The sequence below is a fragment of the Miscanthus floridulus genome, chromosome 19 (genome assembly GCF_019320115.1).
Source record: "Miscanthus floridulus cultivar M001 chromosome 19, ASM1932011v1, whole genome shotgun sequence".
In the NCBI taxonomy this organism is placed as follows: Eukaryota; Viridiplantae; Streptophyta; class Magnoliopsida; order Poales; family Poaceae; genus Miscanthus; species Miscanthus floridulus.
In genome coordinates this window covers 68,132,723-68,160,395 of record NC_089598.1, presented here as the reverse complement: position 1 = coordinate 68,160,395, position 27,673 = coordinate 68,132,723, and the positions used below count along the sequence as shown (strand labels likewise).

Genomic DNA, 27,673 nt, shown 5'->3' with positions numbered 1-27,673 from the left:
CCCTACGTCCAGTCGGGGTCGGTCGGCGACTTTATTCCTGAGCCCAGGTGCTCAAAGTTTGCAATGGGGTTACAAACGAGAGGAAGAGAGACAGGGTGTACAAGAGGTTCGGTTGGCTCCGACCGGAAGGGTTGCGGTCGGAACTTGGTGGTTCTACGGTTGTAGGGTGTTGATCTCAATCTGAGGAACTCTAGTCTCCCTTTTCTCCATCCCCTTGTTGGAGGGAGCGCATCCCCTTTTATAGATGAAGGGGATGGCTTTATAGGTGAGAGAGAGAGAGTACGGATATTTCTAAGCCTTGTTGCCCACGCTGATGAAGACTGGATCGCCGTAGAATGTTGGATGCGGATGGGAGGTCATGCTATCTTCTTCAGGAAGGATGGACGCCGGTACCTGTAAATATTATTTGATGCATAGTGGCATGTGAGGAGCCGCGCTATGTTCACCCGGTACGACAAATCCTGGTGCCCATACTGCGATCGATGTCCAGAGACACGCGGGGAGCTTACCGTATGGGAGTTTTTAGCGGCCCCTACAATACCGTTGGGGGAGATGTCGGCGCCTACAATACTGTTTGTGTCAGGGTGGCTGCAGAGTACTATTTCGTGTAGGGTATGGTCCCTAGTATAGTGGTTTTGACTTGTGAGCCTGCCTTGCCTTTCTCCGCACGTCTTCCGGTGCCCTCTGAACGGGGTGCCCCCGATCGGATGGCTCCAATCGGCTCTGAGTGCGTTGGTCGGAGAAGAGCGGTGAGCAGGGTTCTCACGAGCCCCGGTCGTGGGGTCGGAGTCGCGGGATCGGAGTAGGAAGCAGCGTTTTTGGCCATGCCTTCTGATTGGAGAGACTGCCTGGAGGCGGCTGGTGCCTGAAGCGAGTGCTCTGGTCGGAGAGGTGGGCCGAAGAAGTTGACGAGCGGGTGCTTGTTCTTTTGGGCAGACCATGCGATCGGTGATCGAACTGCCCTTCTGGCCCGTTGTGTTTTAGGCTCTTGGACCGGCCCATGAACTACATGTTGTTTTTCCTGAGCCGAGCCGGGGCGTGGAAGCCGATCCCCGAGAGACCCCAGGTTTATGAACCCGACAAGTCTCGATGGACTTGCCGAGCTAACAGCTCGGCCAACACAGTACGATTAATTAGCACCAGCTCGTGTCGTGCTATGCTGGCAACCGGGGAAGTTCTATATGCCAACCAGGGTGGCACGTAGCGCTACGCCAACCACGGAAGCTTGCTGCCTTGTGCACGCGCCCCGCGACCTAGCCAGCCCCGGCCCCGCACGCTTCCAGCCCAGCTCGTGTTCCCACCCGTGCCTGTGCGATCTTCCCCATACATATCCATGCAACACACTCTAAATTACCCCTCAAAAACAGACTCTAAATCAGAAATACTATATAACACATATGTGTTTTAGCAAAAAAATATCTCTCTCTTTCTCACCGGTGACCACCGGCGCCGGCGACGGTGACCGGCGAGCTCGCCTCGGCGCCCGCGCCCATGCCGGCCATGGCAGCGGCGACGGCGGCGACAGATCTGTGATTTGTCCTTTCATAGAAAAAAAATTATGATCTATGATATGTGTTCTGTGATCTATAGAGGCTGGAGGCTGAAGGTAGAAGAAGGTGGAGGCTATTGGATCTTAATCCTGTGGTGCAAAATAATTAATGTGGTGAAACTGCATAAAATACATGGTTGTGTAGTAGACAGGCTTCTCTAAATTTGATGATGTCAGCTGAAAGGATCAAGATGCCCAAGAGGGGGGGTGAATTGGGCTAATTCTAAATTTTCTTTCAATAATCAAATCCTACGGATAGCCCAATTAACCCCTTGTGCCTAGAAAAGTGTTTATATCAAACTAATGCACAACAACCTCGCAACCTAAGTTCCAAACTTACTCTAGCAAGCAATTCTATGGATGTAAAAACAAGTATTGAATTGCTCAAAGTAAATGCTCAAAGTAAATAGAGAGAGAAAGGAACGCGGCGATGTTTTGCCGAGGTATCGGAGAGTCGCCACTCCCCACTAGTCCTCGTTGGAGCACCCGCGCAAGGGTGTAGCTCCCCCTTGATCCGCGCAAGGATCAAGTGCTCTCTACGGGTCGATTCTTCGACACTCCGTCGCGGCGAATCACCCAAAACCGCTCACAACTTGAGTTGGGTCACCCACAAGCTCCGCCGGGTGAACACCAAACTCCCAATCACCACCAAGCCGTCTAGGTGATGGCGATCACCAAGAGTAACAAGCACGAACTCTCACTTGACCACGCGAAGCCTAATGAGAAGATGGATGCACACTTTGCTACTCTTGATTTGCTAGTGAGGCTACTCTCTTGGATTCTCAAATCACAAACACCTCACTAGGACCTTGCTCTTCTTGGCACTCACAAACGTGTTTCTCAGCTGTTGGAATGAGCAAAAGATACTCCACTCACGAGTGGACCTTCTATTTATAAGCCAGCCTGGAAAACGAACCATTATGAGCTTCTGCGGGATGACCGGACGCTCCGATCGTGATGACCGGACGCTCCGGTCAGTTCAACCCGCGAACCAGTATTAAAGAGTCGACCGGACGCTGGCAGGGTCCGGTCAGCACTGACCGGACGCGTCCGGTCGCATAAAACCCTTACTGGAACCTTACTGGACTCGACCGGACGCTGAACCCTCAGGGTCCGGTCAGCACTGACCGGACGCGTCCGGTCACTCTTTCCCAAGTCTGGACCCTTACTGGAGTCGACCGGACGCTGGCCCTCAGCGTCCGGTCACATGACCTTCCAGCGTCCGGTCACATCAGACTTGATCACCTCAGTCAAATGAACTGACCGGACCCTGCGGCCAGCGTCCGGTCGCACCGGAGCCAGCGTCCGGTCAGTGTTTGACCCTCCATTCACTTCCAACTTTCGAACATATGTGAATGAAGTTTGCTCCAAAGGATCTTAGGCATTTATAGGAGCTACCTAGAGCTAGTTTTAACAAGTGTGCACCACACCTAACTCACTAGACTCAACTAGGTCAAGCTACCCGTTCATACCCCCCTTCATAGTACGGCCAAAGGAAAAAACAAAGTCCTAAACTACTCTAAGTGTCTCTCCAACTCCAATTGACACTTAGAACTAGTTATCCTTAACCTTGTCGTCCATCCTTTGAAAACCGAAACGATTTCCATCGTAGGGGCATGATAACCTCGATTTCCCAATCGATCTCCATTACCATGACCTAACTTAATTGCCTCTGCAAAACACACGTTAGTCATAGTAACTTTGTATTGACATTAATCACCGAAATCCAACTAGGGGCCTAGATGCTTTCAATCTCCCCCTTTTTGGTGATTGATGACAATACCACCTCGAGTATGTTATGGAGTGAGGTTTTTGACGGGCTTGGTTCATATAAGCTTTTGTCAATAAGAACAAAAGAGTTAGTCAAGCTTATATGACCCAAGCCAACACAATGTACTCAAAGGATATGAATTAAGCATGAGTACAAATAACAAAGCTCATTTGCTTCGAAATATAAGCGCGGAAGCAATAGCAAATGAGCATTACCCAAGTGATATGACATATAGATAAAGCAAAGTAGAAGTCACACATATCAAATATCACAACCATGTAGATAGCACTATCACATATATATAATAGTATGCATGAAAGTAAACACACAAATGCATAAGTAATAGTGTATCACACAAATAAAACTCCAAATGTATATAATAAGCTAATACTATATAACTAGCTCCCCCTAAATGTAGCTCCCCCTGAGACTACATACTCGTACACCCTCTCCCCCTTTGGCGTCAAACACCAAAACCTAGGGCGGGGCTGCAGCGGACGTGCCGGGCGCTGAAGAACGTGGGGCAAGTTGGAACTGGGCACCATCATCATCTGACCCTGAGCTCTGAACTGACTGACCCTCTGTGGCAGGAAGTGTCGCTGAAGCGATCTGGGTCTGAGCTGGGGCTGGTGCTGCCTGTGAAGCTGTAAGTATGTCTGTGGTAGGATCGGACGAGGCGACAGACGAGGGGAGCCTCTGAGTAGTCACTGCGACTGGATCTGCTGTAGATGGATCGGCGGTATGCATATGAGGCGGAGTAGGCATGCCGGTCAACTCGCTGAAGGAAGCTCCAAGACTCCTGGAGACTGACGTCTCAGGCACGAATAGCGAGGAAGACTGCTCTGGTGTGAAGCCCGTCTGAAATGGAGTGAACTGCGGGGCTACCACGGGTGAGGCTAACCACTGGGACACCTGTATGGGCGGTGAAGCAAACTGAGCTGGAGGCTGTCCCTGACTCTGGAGCCCACTGGGCTGTACTGCTGGAGTTGTCGAAGTGGTAGGTGGCTGTGCAAGCTGGGGCGAAGTCTGTGGCAGTGGGATCCCAATGGCTGTCACTACATGCTGCATGAATCCCATGAGCTGCTGCTGCATAAGTAACTGCTGGTGCTGAAGGAGCTGCTGCTGCCACTGAAACTCGTCCTGACGAGCCTGAAACTGTGCGAAGTTTGTAGCTGTCTCCTGTGCCTGTCGTGTCTGATCCTGCTGCATCCGCTCAAGAATAGCAATGAGAGCGGGGTCTGTCTGTGGAGCAGGTGGAGCAGAACTAGAGCTACCGGCCTCTGCATCGTGTCTGCGTGGAGGCATCTGAGGTATAGGCTGGTAGTCGTCGTTAGAGCTGTCACTGTACTCACTCACTCCCTGCTGTGCCTCTAGCTCCTCCTCCTCAGTGGCTGCAATCCCTCTGATTATCTCATCCTGCTGAGCTGCAGACTCTGGCACGTCGGGGCGACGGCTAGGCTGACTGGGTGCCTGAGGAGTGGCGTGTCTGATCCTCTGTGACAGGTTGTAGGCTGGGAACTCTGTAGTGGCACCTGTATACTCATCCATCATGCCAGGGGGCTTATCAAGCACTATTCTGCGAATGAGGAATGTGATCCAGTGAGCATAGGGAAGCTGCCTGCGACCCTTGAATCCCTCAGCTATAGTATCCTCCATCTCTGAAAGAAGGAGGTCCTAGATGTCAAACACTGTCATCTGCATGATGGCATTGAGAAGCCAGAGCTGTAAGCGAGTCAAGCCCTCCCTGTATCCCAACCTGGGAAGCAGTGTCCTCCTGATGATGGCCTCTAGTATCCTCGCTGTAGGAGTCAAGTCACTGGGGTTCCTGCTCGACCCCTCTCCAAACGGCTCCTTGAAGCAATGCCGCACTAAATCTGTAGGGGGCACCTGCCCTCCATGAGGACGCCTGGGAGGCTCCTGATGTCCATAGCACACCTCATGCATCTTTACAGGCTGCTCCTGTAGTCTCAGTATCTCCCTGACTCTGCCACTAGTCACTCTGTAGTCTTTGCCTTTGAAAGCAAAGTGAATGAATCTGTGATGAGGATCAATGTAGAGCGAGGCATAAAACTGACGGACCCAAGAAGGTACATATATGCCCGTCCGTCCAATCAAATCTGTCAGTCCTGGCAAATATGACAAGTATTGCCGAATGCCCTCTCCGGCTGCTGCCACAATGGACTCTATCTGACAGACCCTCTGTGATCTGAACACTGCCCCACTGTTAAGATATGCATTGTAGAAATCCTCATGCAGTGGCGTGTAGAACCCCTCAGCTGCTCTCTCATCCCTCCTCGGAGGAAACCAAACCTCAAACTCAACAAACCGCAGCTGCTGAACCTGCCTGGCTGTAGCGGCCCTCAAGTCGAGGTGAACCACTGGAGGCAGACCCTGTGGTCTGGGCGGAGGGCGTGAACCCCTGCGCTGTGTAACTGGCCTAGGTGGAACTGCAGCACTAGTACGACTCGAGCGACGTAGCTGAGGTGCCGGCTCGGTCTCCTGACTCTCCTGAGTCTCCTGGGCTGGCTGAGGCTCTGCTGGTGGGGGCTGCTCCTGTGCTGACGGACCCTCCTCAATGGCGACCCGTCGTCCTGCAACCGTGGCAGTCCCAGCTGGACTACCGTGACGATGCTCAACCTCCTCAATCGCAGCTCTGAGTGCTGGTGAAACTGGCTGATCTGTAATGACAACTCCGCTGCGGGTACCACCTCTCTCGGCACGCTCTGCGGCCTCTGCAACAGCTGCTGCTCTCGCTGTCTCGGCGTCGGGGTACTTGCGCTTCTTGGATGTCAGCTGCTTGGTTGACTTGCCTTTGGATCCGGCTGGCTGACGAGGCGGGGGCCTCCGATCATCATCACCTGGGCCACCACCAACATTCTTGGTGCGAGCCATCTGAACTGACAAGATGGTGAACTGTCGCTGATGAAGATCAACTGTCAAACTGCCGCTTTCGAGGCTTGGCCTCGATCCTTACTCGCGAGCTTGGCTCCGAGTTGACTGCCAACTGCCAGACGAAACACAACGGAACCGACCCGCTGCACGATAGAATAGATGGATATACAAATAAATACCATATGTCTAATAGATGCGAAACCCTAATAGAGAAAGCAATGTAGATGCGAATTTGAATCGAGTGGCTTTCTACCTGACAAACAGCGAACCGAGAAGAGATAAGATGTCACGCGGGGGATCCTCGGAACCGGACTAGGGTTAGGTCAAACGCCCAACCAATGGGGAATCAGTGCGATTAGAATTTGATCTACCAATTGAAAGGATCAAGATTGAAACACAAAGCTTGCCATACTAATCAATGGAAGGAAAGGGCAAGAGCACTTGGTGAAAAGACGAGCAAGCCTTGGCAACGATCGACCGGCGGAGCTTGGGCGCGAGGAGGCCGGCGAGATGCGGAGCAGGTGGCTCGGCTGCGGGCTTGGCTGGAGCGCGGCTGGCGAGCGGGTGCCGAGCGCGGAGACGCGGTGAGGCGAGGGCACGACGACGTGGCTAGGCAGTGGCGGCTGCTCGGGCTAGGGCTGGCGAGCGAGGCTGCGGCGGCTCGGCAAGGCAGCGGCGGCGCGGCTTGGTGGCGCGTGGGCACGGCTGCGGTTCAGGCTTAGATCAAGGAAGAAGAAAAACACGGTTCGGATAAATAGCCCCCAAAACGCGATAGAAAAGGAAACGGAAAAGAGTCTTAAAGCCGCGCGAGATCCACTGACCGGACGCTCCGGTGGTAGCGACCGGACGCTACCACCCAGCGTCCGGTCGATTCCAGAGAGGTCCAAATCCTCTGGAATCGGGACCGGATGCGTCCGGTGGTCCATGACCGGACGCAGGCAGGGTCCGGTCAAAATAACTTGTCCTTCCTTGATCGACCGGACGCTGAACCCTTCCTGACCGGACGCACAGACGCAGCGTCCGGTCACTCCTTCATTAGCAGTTCACCTCCTGTGAACTGACCGGACGCTGGACAGCAGCGTCCGGTGCAGCGTCCGGTGCACCTTTTACAGCAATCCTTCAACATTCCTTCGCGCTACCTGTTCCCAATCAAGTCCCAACTTGAATAAGATCCAAATAAACACCAATTGGGACTGATGTGAGTGACCTCTCTCAAACCCTCATATTTTTCAAAATATTTTGCCTTAGGCTATAATTCTTTTTAAGAAAATAGGCAACAAGAGGGCAAATGGAACAAAACGACAAAACAACATTCATGCATATGTAATACTTGTAAGTAAATCTAGTTGCTTGTCAAGTTTGATCCAAGGTTAAGCTTCTTCACACGCTTTTCGGCGGTTATCTTAACCATGTTAGACAAGCCCTAAATGCATTGCCACAAATTAAACATGTTGTATATTACAATGAATGCAAGGGACAACACAAGCTCAATTTTTAGTGAAGTTACTAAAATCAAGTACATTGAGCTCGTTCCGCAATCTACAAAATGTAGCCTCATCTAGCGGTTTAGTGAAGATATCCGCTAATTGATCTTCGGATCTTACACCTTCTAGTGATATATCATTTTTAGCTACATGATCTCTTAGAAAGTGATGGCGGATATCTATATGCTTGGTGCGAGAGTGTTGAACCGGATTATTTGCAAGTTTTACCGCACTTTCATTGTCGCACAAAAGAGGTACTTTCTCTAGAACTACTCCATAGTCTAGTAAAGTTTGTTTCATGTATAAAATTTGTGCACAACAAGCACCCGCGGCAATGTATTCCGCTTCGGCGGTGGACAAAGCCACACTATTTTGTTTCTTGGAGGACCAAGACACAAGTGATCTACCAAGCAAATGGCACCCTCCGGATGTGCTCTTTCTATCAACTTTGCATCCGGCGTAGTCCGAATCGGAATAGCCAATTAATTCAAATAAAGCTCCTTTGGGATACCAAAGGCCAATGCTTGGTGAGTGCTTAAGATACCTAAGGATTCTTTTTACGGCAATTAAATGTGTTTCCTTAGGACTAGCTTGAAATCTAGCACACATACACACACTAAACATGATGTCGGGCCTAGATGCAGTTAAATATAACAAGCTACCAATCATAGAACGGTAGAGAGTTTGATCAACCGAGTTACCTCCCTCATCTAGGTCGAGATGTCCATTGGTAGGCATTGGGGTCTTGATTGGCTTACATTCATCCATCTTGAATCTCTTGAGAAGATCTTTTGTGTATTTCTCTTGAGAGATGAAGATGCCTTCTTTCATTTGCTTTACTTGAAAACCAAGAAAGAATGTAAGCTCACCAATCATTGACATCTCGAACTCCTTGGACATCAATTCACCAAATTCTTTGCATGAGTCTTCATTTGATGATCCAAAGATGATATCATCAACATATACTTGACAAATGAAGATATGCCCATCAAGCTTCTTGGTGAATAGTGTGGTGTCGACCTTCCCAATGGTGAAGCCCTTCTCAATAAGGAAATCCCGAAGGCGCTCATACCAAGCTCTTGGGGCTTGCTTAAGCCCATATAGTGCCTTGGACAACCTATAAACATGATTAGGATATCTAGGGTCTTCAAACCCGGGAGGTTGATCAACATAGACTAGTTCATTAATAAAGCCATTTAAGAATGCACTTTTCACATCCATTTGATATAGTTTCATTTCATGATGTGATGCATATGCAAGAAGGATACGGATGGCTTCTAATCTTGCAACCGGTGCAAAGGTTTCTCCAAAGTCTAAACCTTCAACTTGAGAGAACCCCTTTGCTACTAGTCTTGCCTTGTTCCTCACAACAACACCTTGATCATCTTGCTTGTTGCGGAACACCCACTTCGTTCCAATGACTCTTGCACCTTTTGGTCGCTCTTCAAGATTCCAAACTTCATTGCGAGTGAAGTTGTTCAATTCTTCATGCATGGCATTGATCCAATCCGGATCTTTGAGAGCTTCTTCTACCTTGGTAGGTTCATAGCAAGAGACAAAAGAGTGATGAGCAATAAATGAAGTAAGTTTTTGGGATCGAGTCATCACTCCCTTTGTTGGACTCCCTATGATGAGATCTTGAGGATGATCTTGTAGGAGAGGTGTATTTCTTCTATTGACCACTTGAGGAGGAGGTTGTGGAGCATCAACATCTTGTGCTTGTACCACCATTTGCTCATGGGAGATATGAGTATCTTCATTTTCTACTCTCCCAACTTTTTCACCATCTTGTGGTACATTTGATGAAGAGGGTTGGTTAGTGACTTGTACACCATCTTCATCATCTTTTGGCTTGATGTCTCCCACCGGAATATTCTTCATAGCCTCCCTCAATGGTTCATCACCTACATCATCAAGATTCTCATGTGCTCCTTGGGAGCCGTTAGATTCATCAAATTCCACATCATATGTTTCTTCAACCAAGCCGGTGGCATGATTAAATACTCTATATGCTTTGGACTTCAATGAGTAACCAACAAGAAAACCTATATCACAACACCTTTGAAACTTCCCTAGGTGTTGCCGCTTCTTGTAGATGTAGCACTTGCAACCAAACACCCTAAAGAAGGAGACGTTCAGCTTCTTCCCATTGAGCAACTCATATGGTGTCTTGACAAGGAACTTTTGAAGAAATAGGCGGTTGGATGCATAACATGCGGTGTTGATTGCTTCCGCCCATAGAGCTTCGGGAGTGTTGTACTCATCTAGCATTGTCCTTGCAAGAGTGATCAACGTCCGGTTCTTCCTCTCAACTACACCATTTTGTTGAGGAGTATAGGTTGCGGAGACTTCATGTTTGATTCCAACTTCATCACAATAAGCTTCTATGTTTGTGTTGTCAAACTCTTTGCCATTGTCACTTCTTATCTTCTTTAGCTTCACTTCAAATTCATTTTGAGCTCTCTTGGCAAACTTCTTGAAACAAGATGCAACTTCGGATTTGTCATGAAGGAAGAACACCCATGTATATCTTGAATAGTCATCCACAATCACAAGACAATAGAGATTTCCTCCCAAACTCTTGTATGTTGTTGGTCCAAATAAATCCATGTGTAGAAGTTCTAGCACTCTTGTGGTTGACATGAAAGCTTTGGTTGGATGAGTGTTTGCAACTTGCTTGCCGGCTTGACATGCACTACAAAGCTTGTCCTTTTCAAACTTCACATCCTTCAACCCTCTCACCAAATCATTCTTCATAAGCTTCTTGAGTGAGCTCATTCCAACATGAGCAAGTCTTCTATGCCATAGCCACCCAAGTGTTGTTTTGGTGAATAGGCAAGTCTTCAAGTTTGCATCTTCGGAGGTGAAGTCAACTAGATATAAGTTGTTGTATCTAAATCCATTGAATATCACTTGATTGTCTTCTAATTTGGATACAACAACCTCCTTTTCGGTGAATAGGCATTGAAAGCCAAGATCACACAATTGCCCAACGGATAGCAAGTTGAAGCTCAATGAAGCAACATAGAGCACATTGGAGATGGAATGATCATTTGATATTGCCACTTTGCCCAATCCTTTAACCTTGCCCTTTGAATTATCTCCAAATGTTATTTTCTCTTGTCCATCTACCTCTTCATCTAGTGAGGTGAACATACGAGGATCACCGGTCATATGTTGAGTGCAACCACTATCAATAACCCAATGACTTCCACCGGTCTTGTAGTTCACCTACACACAAGAGATTCAAGCTTTAGGGATCCAAGCTTGTTGAGGGCCCTTCACCTTCTCAACAAGTGACTTAGCCACCCAAATTTTCTTAGGCCTACTCTTGTTGGGGGGACCTAAGAACATGACTTTCATCTTTCCACTCGAATCTTTTCTAAGCATGTAGTGAGCATTGAAAGCAAAGGGTCTAGCATGCTTGGGCAAGGGTTGTGGTGGTGGAGTTTGACACTCATGAGCAAAGTGGCCTTCTTGTCCACACTCAAAACATCTCTTTGGCTTTGGCTTTGGCTTTGATTGTTGGTGTGGAGCTTGAGCCTTCTTCTTCTCTACACTTGCCATATATCCAATGCCACTTCTATCCATCTTCATGACGGTATTCATGAGTAGCTCACTTTGGAGATGCTTGCCTCTAGCAAACTTGCTCAATCCCACCTTGAGATGCTCTTTCTCCATCTTGAGCTTCTTATTCTCTTCCTTGAGAATATCATTGTTCTTCTCCACCTTGAGTTTCTTGATTTCTTCTTTTAGCTTCTCATTCTCAAGGATCACCTCTTTGTCATGATCAAGAGTTTCTAGCACAATGGTGTGGTGACTTTTCATCTCTTCAAGATCTTTCATGAGCTTCTCATTGTTACTCTTGAGCTTGACATACTCATCATAGTCATTGCACTCAACCACTTGCTTGCCCTTGCTACTCGATTCATGCTCAATGCTTTCATCAATTAAGTCATCACATGAGGTAGCTATATCAATCTTAACAACATGGTTAGTAGCATCATGTGGCTCATTTGGTAAGAATTCTTGTGCAATAATAAGGGTATCATAATTGATCTTTAGAGTTGCATATTCATCTTTTAGCTTATTGTGACTAGTGATAAGCTCATTGTGCACCCACTCAAGTTTATCATTTTTATCTTTAAGCTCTTTCTTAGAAGATTTGAGCTCCTTGAGTTTGGATGATATAGAATCATTTGTTTCTTTGAGCTCATCATTAGCCTTTTCTAATGTGTCACATTTAGCTAAGAGTGAGTCATTTTTAGCATCAAGTTTTTCATTTGTAGCTCTACTCTTTCTAATGATCTTAGTATATTTTCTTAGTATTTTGACAAGATCATCATAAGTAGGTGAGTCATCATCATCGCTATCACTATCATCATCACTAGCATGTTCATCATCACTACTATCATCACTCTTAGTTACCTTGCGTTCACCTTTGGCCATAAGGCATAGGTGTGTTGAGGATGATGGCGATAGTGGTGGTGAAGATGCAAGATCAATAGCAATGGCGGCCACCTTTTCATCGTCACTCTCATCATCGGATGATCCACTTGATGAATCAATGTCCGTGAGCCAATCACCGACAATATAGGCCTTGCCACTCTTCTTCTTCTTGTAGAACTCCCTCGTTTTGCCATCTCTCTTCTTGTATGGCTTGTTCTTCTTCTTTTCATCTTCATCACTTGAATCATCTTTCTTGCCCTTGTTCTTGAACTTGTCTTTCTTGGGCTTTGTGCATTGATGAGCTAGATGACCAAGTTCGCCACAATTGTAGCAATCCATCTCGGAGATTGGCTTTCTTCTTGAGCTAGTGAAGAACTTCTTCTTCTTGCCATCAAACTTGATGCCACTCTTGTTTAGCTTTTTTAGCATCTTGGTGGTCTTCTTCACCATGAGGGCAAGGCTTTCTTCATCATCTTCATCACTTGAGCTCTCATACTCAAGTCTTGCTTTGCCCTTGTCTTGGCTAGCTTTGAATGCTAGGTCCTTCTCTTTCTTCTTTGTAGAGGATGAGCCATCTTGTGGTGTGATGTGCATGTACATCTCATGAGCATTTATCTTTCCCAAGATTTGTGTCGGTGTAGCGGCGGAAAGATCACCTTGATGTAGCACGGTCACAATGTGCCCATATTTATCAATGGGGAGGACACTCAAGATTTTTCTCACAACATCGGATGGTGACATTTGAGTAAGTCCAAGCCCATTGACTTCCTCTACAAGAACATTTAATCGAGAATACATCTCATTAGCACTTTCTTTGGGAAACATCTCAAAAGAATTTAGCTTTTTAATCACAAGATGATAGCGTTCCTCACGCTCACTCTTGGTTCCCTCATGGAGCGCACAAACGTCCGACCATAGAGCATGGGCGTCTTTGTGGTTCCTTACACGATTGAACACCTCTTTGCAAAGGCCTCTAAAAATGGTGTTGCGAGCCTTTGCATTCCATTTCTCATAATTCACTTCATCGCCTTGAAGTTGTGCGGCATTCCTAGGTGCGGGGAACCCTTGAGAGGCGGCTCTAAGAATTCCAACATCTAGAGCTTCTAAGTATGCCTCCATGCGGATTTTCCAATATGGAAAATCATCTCCCTCAAAGATAGGAGGAGGTCCATCCCCGTGAGACATCTTGCTCTAAGCGATTAAGCTTAAAAACGTGAGCACGAGGCTCTGATACCAATTGAAAGGATCAAGATGCCCAAGAGGGGGGGTGAATTGGGCTAATTCTAAATTTTCTTTCAATAATCAAATCCTACGGATAGCCCAATTAACCCCTTGTGCCTAGAAAAGTGTTTATATCAAACTAATGCACAACAACCTCGCAACCTAAGTTCCAAACTTACTCTAGCAAGCAATTCTATGGATGTAAAAACAAGTATTGAATTGCTCAAAGTAAATGCTCAAAGTAAATAGAGAGAGAAAGGAACGCGGCGATGTTTTGCCGAGGTATCGGAGAGTCGCCACTCCCCACTAGTCCTCGTTGGAGCACCCGCGCAAGGGTGTAGCTCCCCCTTGATCCGCGCAAGGATCAAGTGCTCTCTACGGGTTGATTCTTCGACACTCCGTCGCGGCGAATCACCCAAAACCGCTCACAACTTGAGTTGGGTCACCCACAAGCTCCGCCGGGTGAACACCAAACTCCCAATCACCACCAAGCCGTCTAGGTGATGGCGATCACCAAGAGTAACAAGCACGAACTCTCACTTGACCATGCGAAGCCTAATGAGAAGATGGATGCACACTTTGCTACTCTTGATTTGCTAGTGAGGCTACTCTCTTGGATTCTCAAATCACAAACACCTCACTAGGACCTTGCTCTTCTTGGCACTCACAAACGTGTTTCTCAGCTGTTGGAATGAGCAAAAGATACTCCACTCACGAGTGGACCTTCTATTTATAAGCCAGCCTGGAAAACGAACCGTTATGAGCTTCTGCGGGATGACCGGACGCTCCGATCGTGATGACCGGACGCTCCGGTCAGTTCAACCCGCGAACCAGTATTAAAGAGTCGACCGGACGCTGGCAGGGTCCGGTCAGCACTGACCGGACGCGTCCGGTCGCATAAAACCCTTACTGGAACCTTACTGGACTCGACCGGACGCTGAACCCTCAGGGTCCGGTCAGCACTGACCGGACACGTCCGGTCACTCTTTCCCAAGTCTGGACCCTTACTGGAGTCGACCGGACGCTGGCCCTCAGCGTCCGGTCACATGACCTTCCAGCGTCCGGTCACATCAGACTTGATCACCTCAGTCAAATGAACTGACCGGACCCTGCGGCCAGCGTCCGGTCGCACCGGAGCCAGCGTCCGGTCAGTGTTTGACCCTCCATTCACTTCCAACTTTCGAACATATATGAATGAAGTTTGCTCCAAAGGATCTTAGGCATTTATAGGAGCTACCTAGAGCTAGTTTTAACAAGTGTGCACCACACCTAACTCACTAGACTCAACTAGGTCAAGCTACCCGTTCATACCCCCCTTCATAGTACGGTCAAAGGAAAAAACAAAGTCCTAAACTACTCTAAGTGTCTCTCCAACTCCAATTGACACTTAGAACTAGTTATCCTTAACCTTGTCGTCCATCCTTTGAAAACCGAAACGATTTCCATCGTAGGGGCATGATAACCTCGATTTCCCAATCGATCTCCATTACCATAACCTAACTTAATTGCCTCTGCAAAACACACGTTAGTCATAGTAACTTTGTATTTACATTAATCACCGAAATCCAACTAGGGGCCTAGATGCTTTCATCAGCATTTGAAAGAATGTTTGGAACTTTGAAACATCGTAGTTTACAAACTAAGCATCCAAATAAAATTTCGATTACATCATTGTGTTTCTTAAAAAAATACTTCAAAATAAGATTACACATGGATATATTTAGATAAAATTTTATTAACGAACATTAATCTTATGAATTTAGAACATTCTATTTTGTAGAGTAGATGCAATATTCTATGTCCTGAAAGCAATGTTCTGTCTTCGTAAGAAAAAAGTTCTAGGTTGAAAAGAACAATGTTCTAGATTTAGGAAAGTAAAATATTAGCTTAATGTGAATGGTAATATCGGTGAAAAATAGAGAGAAAAATAAATTGCAAATCCTACGACATATATAGGATGGAATAAAATAATAAAAACTTAAATACAAAGAGAAAATAATAAAAGATAGAAGAAAACACAAATAATACAAAAGATAAAAGGCACGAAGTAGATGAAAATAAAAAAGACATCACGTGTATATTACGTAAACATGCGAGTGAGAATTAAATGTACCATTGAGAATTAAATTAAAATATGAAAAAATAATAAAATAAAAAAACAATAAACAACTCGATTAAAAAATACAATATGAAACAACAAATAAAAAGCATATAATTCAAAACAAGAACATCACATAGATACTACTTGAACAACCTAAAATATACCATAGAACATCTTGTGAGTATTACATGAATATTCAAAGATAAGCGTAAACCATCTATTTCTACTACGTAAACATCATAAAATAAATCATATGACATCACATGTTACGTGATCATCGTATGTATCTCATGCAATACAGAAAATAAAAAAAGAAAAAATCGAGTGAAATGAAAAGAGGAAAAAATAAAATTAAAAATATGAAACTCAAGAAAATAGTAAAAAAAGACATAAAGGAAAAATAAGTAGAAGAAAAGGAAGAAAATAAAAAATAATAAAACATGAAAAATGAAATATTGATAACATTAAAAAGGAAAAAATAAAATGAAAAAAGAATAAAAATCACAAAAAATTAAAATGGAAAAATAAATAGAAGCAAGGAAAGAAAAGGAAAAAGAAATAAGAAAAACTATGCACTTACAATATTCGAGTTAATGAAAAACAAACAGCCCAATATCAATCTGTTTTGTTGCACGCTGGTACAAGCGAAATAGGCTGAAACTAAATTGTTGGGCCAAACACTAGAAAATAAAACAGGAGGGGAGGTGGTCGTCGGAGAGCTCCCGTCCGACCGGTCGGACGAGATGATTCCTGGGCAACTGGCAACTGCCAACTGCCAACTGCCAACTGAGCCTGTGGGCAGGCACGTCATTGTCCTGTCTCTCGGTGCCATGCCTGCCCGACTCTAATCCGACAATGTGTCTAGCCAGGCTACCCGGTTGGTCATTTACAAAATATATAATTTGCAGGTCCAATAAGTCGCTATAATAGGCACGGGAAGCATCAATCACCCTGCAAAATGCCGCGTTCAGCTACGTGCCAACCATCTCCCTACCTCTACCCTTCCATTCCATGGCATACCACACTACTAGCGACTACGGCGGTACTTCTGCCCAACGCCTCAACCTCCACGAAAGAAGAAATAATGCACAACGCACACAACTTCCGGTGACATTTCTGTGATTGTCTCACATCGATCCCTTCCGCTCTGCAAAGTCTCTCCATCTTCGGAATCTCCCCGCGCTCGATATCGATCTCCGCGGCAATGCCCGGCGCCTCGGCGTCCACGACGGCGCAATATGCGGGCATAGGCGTCTTCGTCGCCATCGTCCTCTACATCCTCCTCGACTTCACCCGCCGCTTTTTCAACTCGGTCTTCCTGACGCGCCGATACGACGCCAACGCTGATGCTGTCGCGGCAGGCACTGGCGCCGGAGACGCTGTCGCCAGGCCCGCGCAGCCGCGCCCGGTGCAGGCGCTAGGCCTCCGTCCCGACGACGTCGCCGTGCTGCCGACGTTCACGTACCGCGCGGCGTCGCCGGACAGCCGCGGCCGTGGCGATGCGAAGGGCGCCGGCGGACTGCTGCTCGGTCTGCCTCCACGAGCTCCGCGAGGGCGCGCTGGTGCGCATGCTGCCCACGTGCAAGCACTACTTCCACGCGGAGTGCGTCGACGTGTGGCTGCTGTCGCACGCCATGTGCCCGGTGTGCCGGGGGAGCCCGGGCCCTGAGAAAGTCCGCCTGGGCGTGGTGCCTCTGTCGCCACCGCTCCCACAGCTGCGCCGGTTCGGGGAGGTGGCGGTGGCGGTGTCGGTGTCGCCCGAGGGAGGCGAGACGTCGGGAGCCAAGAACGCCTCATCCAGGTCGCCGTCTCCAGTCAGGTCCCCCATGCATTTTGAAGTTATGGTTGCTAATTTGGCAATGTCACCATCGCCGACTCGTTCAAGAACGCCGGACAGCCGAATGTGCAGGACAAGAACACCTTCTCCGGCAACGTTGGAGTTGCACGACGTCGGAGTGTAGAGCTCGCAAAAAAGTACTTGGTTTTAAACTTTCCAGGCTAGATTTTTATATGCTTCAGTATGCCCCGCAAATTTGTCATGCAGATGCAGCTGAGTTCATGTATTCTTCCAGATAACAACCAACTGAGATTCTGTTGACTGACATGACAAGAAGTTGGTCCTACCACCGAACACACATTCCTTGCTTCCTCTGTTCCGGTGCTTACTCTGTCCTAGCCCCACGTCATATCATGTACAGACTTTAGGGTATTTGGATTTGAGCCACACCCCGCCACGTCATCGTTTCCCACTATGGTGTTTGCATAGGTTAACTGAAAGCTTAGGCTACCACAAAAGCCTCAGACTCAGTTTCTACCATAGATTGTGGTGTTCGATTTCTCTGCTACAGTTATGCTGATGCCATGACTCCCCTAACTGAATTATGGCAGAGTGTGGCGTATAATCAATCAAGCTCGTTCATTTCTTGCTATTACGGTCTAAAGGTGAACCATGGCAATTCAGACTCTGAGCTCAATCACATAGCTTATGGTCTTACAAGAAGCTATGCAAATTCACACTAAGCCTTACAAAAGATTGAGTGTCTATAGATTATACAACCCTCCGGATGTTCTGGGTGCTGCTGGTTCGCATCCGATGACTGCTAAGATTTACTTGACACAAAAGTTTAGTTGAGTCAAATTCATGCACTGTAATAACAACTCCAGCAGGCTACCTAAATAGAGCCCCTAATATGTTTTTGAGTAGTAGAAAAAAAAATCAAGTTACATCAGGCTACCTACTCGGTCAAGAACGCCTTCTCCGGCAACGTTGGAGTCGCACGACGTCGGAGTGTAGAGCTGGCAAAAATGTACTTGGTTTTACACTTTTCAGCCTAGAATTTTGTATGCTTCATTCTGCCCAGCGAATTTGTCATGCAGATGCAGATGAGTTCATGTATTATTCCCCATAACAAATTAACAAGCAACTGAGATTTTGTTTGACTGTCATGACAAGAAGTCGATCCTACCACCGAACACATTCATTTCATCCTCTCGTCCAGCGCTTACTCTGCTCTACTGCCGCCCCCCCCCCCCCCCCCCCCCCCCCCCCCCCCCCCTATGTCACTTCAAATCGTCTATACAGTGTCGGGCAACGTAATATGACTAAAATTTGCTTGACAGAAAAGTTCAGTTGAGCCAAAATCGTGCACCGTAATGGACTCAAACATCCTAATTTTCATCTGCACCAATACACGGCCACGCTAATTAGCGAACGATCACTGATTGGAAATTGGGGGAACGATCCGACAGCATATTAATTTCCATTCTCAGGGAGGCGTGTCGGGCACTTTATTATTTTGGCATAGGCTCTCATGCAAATGGACATTAATTAATTTCTCTCATCAGTCACGTTCCTTCTCATTTTCAATGGATGTGACATGTGACGTCACCTGACATAAGTTACCAAAAAGCGAAATATTTACTTTAAACTACTCTAACTTCTGAATGGTGTATCTATTTTTAATTCAATCTGTACCAATGTGTTCTACGTGATGAGATGAATAAAACTAGACCCCACTTACATATGTTTCAAAGAATTTTATTCTTGTAACAATTTATACGTACTAACATATAACATATAACTTATGTACACAAAGTTATGGAACACAACTTATGCACAAAAGTTATTAAACACAAAAGAACGAATTAACTTATAACTTATGCCAAACTTGAAAACACCAAAGTTATTAAATACAAAAGGAACGAATTAACTTATAACTTATACCAAAGCTTAGAAACACAAAAGCTATGAAACACAACTTATGTACAAAAGTTATCAAACACAACATGTGTACATAAGTTATTCTATACAACTTGTGTACATAATTTATTATATACAATTTATGCACATAACTTATATACAAAATTTGGATGTATGTTTAACTTACGGAGACGGAGACAAAAATTCTGCTTCACAACTTAAACTTGTTCAAAAGAAGTGAAAAAATAAAAAAATGGTAAAAAAAAAGAAACAAAAAAAGAAAGAAAAAACATCTAGAATTAGTCGACGAGGGCAGAAGAGAGAGAAAAAGAAGAGAAACCTACGTTGTGAAGATGTCCGATTAGGCAGACATGGCCGTTCACTCGTCGTTCGTTGCGCAAGAATCGAGTGAACGCTCGTGATATTGGATTTGGGACCAATACACCATAATTGTGCTTAAAGATACACAGTAAAATTGACTCTGACTTTCCGTGTAAAGTAACTGTAATTTCAGCACAAGCTAACTGCAATTGTGGTATTGAATAGACATTGACGTGTGGGACCTACACGTAGGGTGAGAAAACAAAACAAAACAAGAGAAAGCAAGATCTGACGGACAACAGAAACCAGGACACAGGTGACATCAGTGGGCAAAAATAAAGATTGCGTGCGGACAGCCCCAAAACACACGGTTGTTTGTTCGATTTTTCTGTTAAAAAGAATACATGCATAAGTTGCCTTCGAACCACTACGAGGTTGACTTCGAGCCTATCCAAGTGTCTACAAGCAAATTCAACTGAACTATTCACTATTCTAGGATCACCAATCATGCCCGCACCCTGAATGATAGATCGATCGATGTGAAGCCCGGCAGTTCGACGACTAAACTACACACAGAGGACAAAAGAACACCAGCAAGTCAGCAACAACTCAACATAATTATCCAGTTAGTCTGTATGAACAATTGAACACCAGTAACATGCAGTTTACAAGGTTATCATATGATATTTAGCACGCAACGTCATGTCTTCTTAACCCAGGCCGAGTCCAGCTAGCGACCCAACTGCAAATCTATCACGCACTTGGCATGCATGCGGCGCACACATCCCCTTTCATGCCTCCGTCTAAACCTCACGTCAACCACAGCTCAATGATTTGATCGGTTCCCAGCGACATGTCGTCTCTGAAATCATCTCTAGACCAGGTCATCGGAATCGGACGTTCTTGTTGGAGGCCGCAGCAGCAGCAGACATGTCCACCACCGTGACCGTCTCGCCGCCGCCCGACTCTTTCGGCGATGCCCCGGCGGCACCCGGCACCTCCAGTTCCAACTTCACGCTGTTGTACATCATCATCGTGGTCCTGGCAGGCGTGATACTCTACATGGCCTTCCGCCATGGCCAGTCGGTCCTGGCCGAGTGGCGCCGGCTCCAGGCAGATGGCCACTCCGAGGCCGAGTCGTCCGGGACGAGGCTCGGGCTTAGCGTGGACGACATCGCCGCGCTGCCCACGTTCACGTACCGGGCGCAGGCCGCGTTGGCGTCGCCGCACGGTGGCGGCAGGAGCCGCAGCAAGGGGAGGACGCCGGGCCGGGCTGTGGAGTGCGTCGTGTGCCTGCAGGAGATGGAGGACGGCGACGTCGTGCGCGTGCTGCCCGCGTGCAGGCACTTCTTCCATGGCGGCTGCATCGACGCCTGGCTGCGCGCGCACTCGTCGTGCCCCGTGTGCCGCGCGCACCCGGAGCCCGAGCGCGCGCGGATGGCCGAGGCGGCCATGTCCCCGCCGCTGCCGCAGCTGCGACGGTGCGGCGTGTCACCGGAGCGGCCAACGGCATCGAGGGTCCTGGCGGACATCCTGGCGCGATCGCCGTTGAGAAACAGCTGTTCCTGCTCGACAAGTGGATTTGGGGAGAACATCATCGTCTCGAAATCACCATCGCCAAGGCTTCACATTGGGTCAAGGACTCCGTCTCCGACGCCGCAGGTGTATGCCAGGGTGGACGATACATCCTCAAAGTCACCGCCTCCGGGGATATCAGAAATCGTGGTTGTCCCGTCCAAGTCGCCGTCGCCGATGAGGTTCAGCACAAGCAGGCAGTTGTCGGCGAGGAGCGTTGGAACATTGGAAAGCATAGAGGTGATCGCGTCAGCATCACCGTGACCGTCACCGGTGGAGGACGGTGGCGGTTCCCTGTCGATGTCGCAGTAGCCGTCGCCGGTGCCACATCGAGTAATGGGTAGGATAGTTGGAAGAGCGTGTGTTTTTTACTCTTTTATTATGATGAAAAAGGTTTTCTGTTTGTTTAATTCATATCTCAATATCCAACGGGGGCGAGTGATACTACAAAGGTTGTCTCTAGTCCTTCGGTGAGTGGTGATAAATTTAGATTTAGGGTAGATTCCATGTTGTGCTGTGTAACTACAACAGGGGCGCGGCACCTTAGTGATGATTACACTGGCTCTAATTTCTTGCTATTCTTACTATGCCAAGAACAACTTTAAACTTGTGAGCAAATGGAAGAACAAAGCAAGAATAAGTGGGCAAGCAAACAGCACATACACCTTATCTAAGAGATGGAATATGCATCATGAATTTGGGGTTCTAGATACCAGCAGCCGGATGGTCTAGATCAACACACGCGTTACAAATAAATAGCTAGAAGCTAAACTTTTATCTAAACATGAACTCAACCTAGTATTTATAGGTAAAACATAGCCAGAAGGCATGGGGAGCTGTAAACCCTTGCTTAGAATGTGCCTCTAGTGGGAGGACTCAGCCTATGACTGGAGGTCTAAACATCTTATGGTCGATTATGATCAACTCCAATGGAATTTGACCATGAGCTTAGATCCATTTGAAAAGTAGAGTTCAAGATCTTTCCAACAAGTATTCAAATACCTTCAGCAATGTCTAGAGTCAGAAGTTATGGGTGTTATGCGAACTGATCATAGATCAACTGGTAGGGTTCCTTGTGGTGGAACTTGCCCACCCGGGTTCAAGTCCTCGACCTAGCAAGGGTGCTCGTATTTTCCTTGATTTATTCCAGGATTTAACGGCACTATACTTTCAATGGTAGGCGACGTCCCCGTCGACAGTGAGGCGCCTGTGGTGACTTAGTGAATCTCGTGATCTGTCGGCTCAGTCCTTCGGAGGTGCTCATAGGGTTAGGGTTTGCGTACGTGTGTTCATAGGAGTGAGTGCGCGTACGTGTTGTGGGCGTCTACCTTGTACCGTGTAATTCTCAAAAAAAGAAGAAGTTATGGGTGTTATGGCTGATTCAAGACATCGATGCTTGGAGGTCTGCACATGTACGTAACCCTAGGCAAAAATAACCAAAAACCAAAAACTGAACCGAAATAACCGGAACCAAAACTGAACTAACCGAAACCGAATATTTTGGTTCCCAATTCGGTTCCCAGTTCAGGGTAACCGAAATAAGCAGGGTTAATTCAGTTCTTGAGCTCTGTTAACCGAGAAACCGAAATAATTGCTAAGGCCAAGTAATAGAAAGAAAAAGACCTAGCCCAATAGACATAGATACATATATAACCTTTTTAAACCCTAGGCCCACTCACCAGTGATGGGGACGAGGTTCCCGATCTTCCGTCAGGATCAAGATAACTATCGATTTGGGCAAAGAGCGACACACCGATCCGACTTCAGATCACAAAGACCCGAACCCTGTAACCTTAGCACCACGTCTCCTTTGGTTATCAACCATGTCACAATCCGGTTGACCTCACCAAGAAGGTTAATCCCTGCTGCGAATCGAAGAACACAAGCAAGAACAAGATAAAATGCAACTCAAGTGAAGTGACAACTGCGGATATATGATTAAGCTCTCGAATGTGGGGTTTCACAAACCGATCAAGGCGACTGTTCAAAGATAGATGGATCTAAAGCAAAACCTAAACCCTAACGTAGGCAGTGGCTACTGAATATATAGCTAAGGGGCATGCAAGCACCCTTATTCACGTCCCTAAGGAGCCCCAGCATGTTACAAGGCCCAAATGGCCCAAAAGACGGCGATGCAGCGCCCTGACAGATTCTGGATGTCAACTTTTTTTTATGATTCCTGTACATTGGAAAAGAATTTTGATATGGGACCACATCCATTGGTTGCCTTATCAAATTATCTTTCCATACATATGTGGATCCTTGAAAACGGAGTCCATATGCGAGCTGGGCGTCCATTTTACTACACGCTGCTCCTGGAACCCGAGATGGACTCAAACTTGACTAGGATTGGGCCTCCAACTCGTCGTGGACGCCCTTGCTTGCCTCCTAAGGTGGTGGTTGCAAGTGCATTTGCCCCCCATGTGGGTTTTGGTGTATTGATGGCATCCAAATTGGGGACTAATGAGATCTTAATGAGATATATTGCAGCTTTAGTCCCTTGAAAGCTTTAAAAGAAGTGATCTAGGATGAAATGATGTCCCCCAATTCTTCAAGTACAAAAAGCGGACGAACCCAAAGCGCTCTCCAAAGCCCTTTTATTTTATTTTGGGTTTAGGTATGCCATCCTATAAAGAGGGATGCAAGTTTAGATGGTCTGAGGAAGATAGAGTGCTCAAGCATAAAAAATAAAATCAAAAGAGAGACACAAAATCACCTCACGAACACTTGGACATAGTTTGTGGACTTTTTGTAGTCGGAAGTTCTGGCGTGAGGTGAAAGTTCCTGCTGTCAGAAGTTCTGACGTTTGGTGCTAGAAGTCGTGACGCTTGCTGACTTAGCCGTAGCCCGTCTATGCATCGTTGCTCGTCGGATGTCCCGATGGGAGTTGGTAGTTCCGGGTGCCAGAAGTTTCGGCTTCGTTCGGAAGTCCCGACACTTCATGACTTGGCTGCCTACGTAGCTTCGCCCGTCGGAAGTCCCGATGGGAGTCGGGAGTTCCAGGTGCTGAAAGTCTCGGCTCCAGCCAGAAGTCCTAACACCTTGGGACTTAGTCGCCTGGCTCGTCATGTCTATTGGGAGTCTCGACGGAAGTCAGAAGTCCCGACTGCCGGAAGTTTCGACGATCGCTGAGAGTTCCAACAATATGTGAGCAAGTCTAGTGGACTGTCTGTGTGAACAATGTTTTTGCGTTGGGCCAGAAGTTCCGGTGATCTGTGTCGGAACTTCCAACTCAGATTTGAACGGTTGGATTTGCCCTTGAGTATAAGTAGCTCTCTCCTCTCCTCTAACCAAAGTATACTCATTCATTGCTCACCAATCTTCGTCCAAAATAGGTCCCAAGCATTCAAGGAACCCCTCTCATCTCCCCCTTGGTTAAATCTTCAATTCCCCTAGGGTCTTGAGTGAAAGGAGAGTGGATTGAGGGAGAAAATCACTTTGGCAAGCTTGAGCACTTGATTTCTTCATCAAGCCAGTTGGATTTGCGGCTATTACTCTTGGGTTCTTGGAACCCTAGCCGGCTAGGCATCGTCCAAGAGCTTCCATCTTGAGGAAGAACCTTGAGAAGTTTGTATTACCCTTGATTTCTTAGTGGAAAGCTCGAGTGACCTTTGTGGTTGCTTTGAGAGAGGCGAGGAGGTGGAAGAGACTCCGAACTTTGTGGTCACCTCAACAATGAGGATGTAGGAGCTCCTTTGTGGGGTTGCCGAACCTTGGAATAAATTCTTGTGTTCCACGTGCTTGTTGTTGTTGTGATTTGTGCTATCATATTTGTTCTAGTTGGTTTGTATTCCTCTCAAACTCTCCTCCTAGGGTTTAGACTCAATCTATGAAGTGGTGACCTTCAGGCTTCAAAGAAGCAACCCTAACACTTCACCTTATCACTAGGGAGTGGGGTTGTAAGATATCTTTCACTTAAAGTTCATTTTAGCAGTTGTAGTACAATTCTCATAGGTGCCGGAAGTCCCAGCTGTTTGCGTTAGAACTTTTGGGTGATAGAAGTTTCGGTACAAACTGTCAGGACTTCCGACTGTCACTGACATTTGACTTTAACTTTACGTAGAAATTTTTAGATACGCCTATTCACCCCCCTCTAGGCATTGTTTAGATCCTGTCAATTGGTATTAGAGCAAGGTCTTCTTATAGTGCTTCACCGCGTAAGAAGAAACAATGTTGGAGACCGACAAGATGCAAGCCAACGCCATCGAGATTGCCAAGAAGATAGCTGAAGAGTTGATGGCTTCTCAAGTCAAGTTCTTCCAAGATGAAATAAGAAAGATGCAAGATGAGTTGAGCAAGATGAAGGAAGAATTGAGCAAGAAGGTTGATGATGCAACAAGTGGCAAGAATGATGCAACAAGTGGCAAGAATGAAGCAAACAAAGATGCCGCTAGTGATATTGGAGCCGGTGAGTGTGCTCAGGGAAAGAAAATATATTCAAACATGAATTTTGACTATGGACAACTCATCAAAAGTTTACCTCTACATACTCCTTCTGTCAATATTGACAAGCCACCTCACTTTGATGGAACAAGATACACCGATTGGTCCTACAAGATGAAGATGCATCTCATTGCAGCAAAACTTTGGGAAGTTGTGGATGTTGGTGTGATGATTCCTACCGATGAAGATAGAGAGAACTCCAGAAGAAGTGCACAATCTCCATCAAAATGCACAAGCCATAGCATTGTTTGTGTCAAGCCTAAGTTCGAATGAGTTTAGAAACGTAAATGGAATGGAAAGTGCAAAGCAAATTTGGGATACTTTGAAAGTGTCATTTGAAGGAGATAAGAGTGTGAGAAAAGGCAACATTGAGTTACTTCATGATGAGTTGGAAAGATTTTTGTTCTTGCAAAATGAAACAACACAATCTATGTTTGATAGGCTTATGGCATTGGTCAATAGCATAAGAGCTCTTGGAAGCACTGAATGGGATGATAACAAGGTTGCTAGAAAGATGTTGAGAATCTTTAGAGCCAAGAACAACATGCTAGTGTCTGTGATCACGGAAAGGTCTGATTATAATGAGATGACACCCTAAGAAGTTCTTTCAAAGCTCAAGCATCATGAGTGTCTAGATGAAGATGCAATCAATGCTCACAATCAAAATCCTAATGCAATGGGATACAACAAGAATGCAGCCCTAAAGGCAACTCAAGCTCATAAAGACAAATCTTCTAGTCAAGCAAAGAAGAAGAAAGTGAAGCATGATTCCTCAAGTGAAGAAGAAGAGTCCGATAAAGAAGTTGCAGTCATCATTAGAAACTTTAGATAGTTCATAAAGAAGAAGAGCAACCAGAAGACTTACGGTGATGGGAAGAGAAGGAACAAGAAGAGGTTTTGCTATGGTTGTGGTCAAACCGGTCACTTCATAGCCGATTGTCCTAATGAGATGAAGAAGCACAAGCACGACAAGGATGAAGACAAGAAGAACAAAGGCAAGAAGAGAGGTGAAGCTCATCTTGGTGAAGAGTGGGAGTCAAATGATAGTGACTCAAGTGATGATAAGAAGAAGAAGAAGGGAGCCGCAAACATCGCCATCCACCACTCTTTGTCACTGACCTTGATCTTCCCTAACTTGACTTCGCCACCATAACTCTTCCCCAACTTATCCTCATCACCAAGGCTCTTCTCCAACCTCATCGACAATGACTACTACACTCCAACTTGCTTCATGGCTAAGGGGGAGAAGATACATGTCTCATCAGATCCCTCTAATGATGTGTATGATAGTTGTGATGAGAACATAGAAGAACTTGAAGCAACCATGATAAAGAAATTTGGTAAAAAGGCCTACACTAAAATAAAAACGCTAATAAAAAAATTAGAGAAGAGGGATAGATGCTTGGAGATGTAAGGAGACATAATCACTCAAGAGAGAGACAAGAACCTTGCACCTGAAGCATCTATCGCTGAGGATAAGATGAAGGTTAAAAAGTTAACCGTTGAATTGTCTTTAGCCAATGACTCAATTGGGAAATTGACTAAGGAACATTCCTCGATTAATGATCTAGTAGCTAGCCTCAAGAATGAGAAGAGTATAGCTCAAGAAGCCTCACAAGCTTGGAAGAAAAATACCAAAATCTTGAGCTAAACTATAGTACACTTTGGGCTAGCACTTCAACTTCTCCTAAGGCAACCGAAGATTCTAATATCTCCACTAGTAATGGTCGTAAAAGATGCTATAAAATTGATATAAATTCATATGAAACTAATCTTGTTGAGCTAGAGAATAAATACAAGGAGATTCATATGTTGAAGATGATCTTGAAGAATGGGTGCAAGTGTCAAGAGCAATCCAACAAGACTATATACAAGTCATCAAGGCACCCATCCATCAAGGAAGGCATTGGTTACAATAGGTATGATAAAAAGACCAATGGAAGGAACATTATCAATGGTGTGCCTTGTGTGAAGTTCAACAAGGGCATTGCTCTTGATGAGCTTATATGCAAGGCCAATAACAAGGTCTACATTCCTAAGATCCAACCTACAAGTGACATGACAATCAAGAAGAAGCAATCCGAGGCCTCCAAGCCATAAGCACCACTTCCATGGTGCTATGCTAGTGACTATATGTGTTGTTAGGGCAAGGATGGCAAGATTTTAG

General features: G+C 46.2%; 1 protein-coding gene and 1 pseudogene across 1 annotated transcript; both read left to right on the top strand.

The window, feature by feature from the left end:
* Positions 1–16,412: 16,412 nt before the first annotated feature.
* LOC136526727 (putative RING-H2 finger protein ATL69) lies at positions 16,413–17,486 on the top strand (annotated as a pseudogene).
* A 2,764-nt stretch (positions 17,487–20,250) lies between these two features.
* LOC136525198 (E3 ubiquitin-protein ligase ATL41-like) lies at positions 20,251–21,496 on the top strand. Its single transcript, XM_066518189.1, has one exon. The coding sequence runs from the start codon at positions 20,419–20,421 to the stop codon at positions 21,325–21,327; it is 909 nt and encodes a 302-aa protein (XP_066374286.1). The 5' UTR covers positions 20,251–20,418; the 3' UTR covers positions 21,328–21,496.
* The last annotated feature ends 6,177 nt before the right edge of the window (positions 21,497–27,673 follow it).

Bases quoted from the DNA above. Each gene is read 5' to 3' on its own strand.
- LOC136525198 (XM_066518189.1), top strand. From the start codon at position 20,419: ATGTCCACCACCGTGACCGTCTCGCCGCCGCCCGACTCTTTCGGCGAT.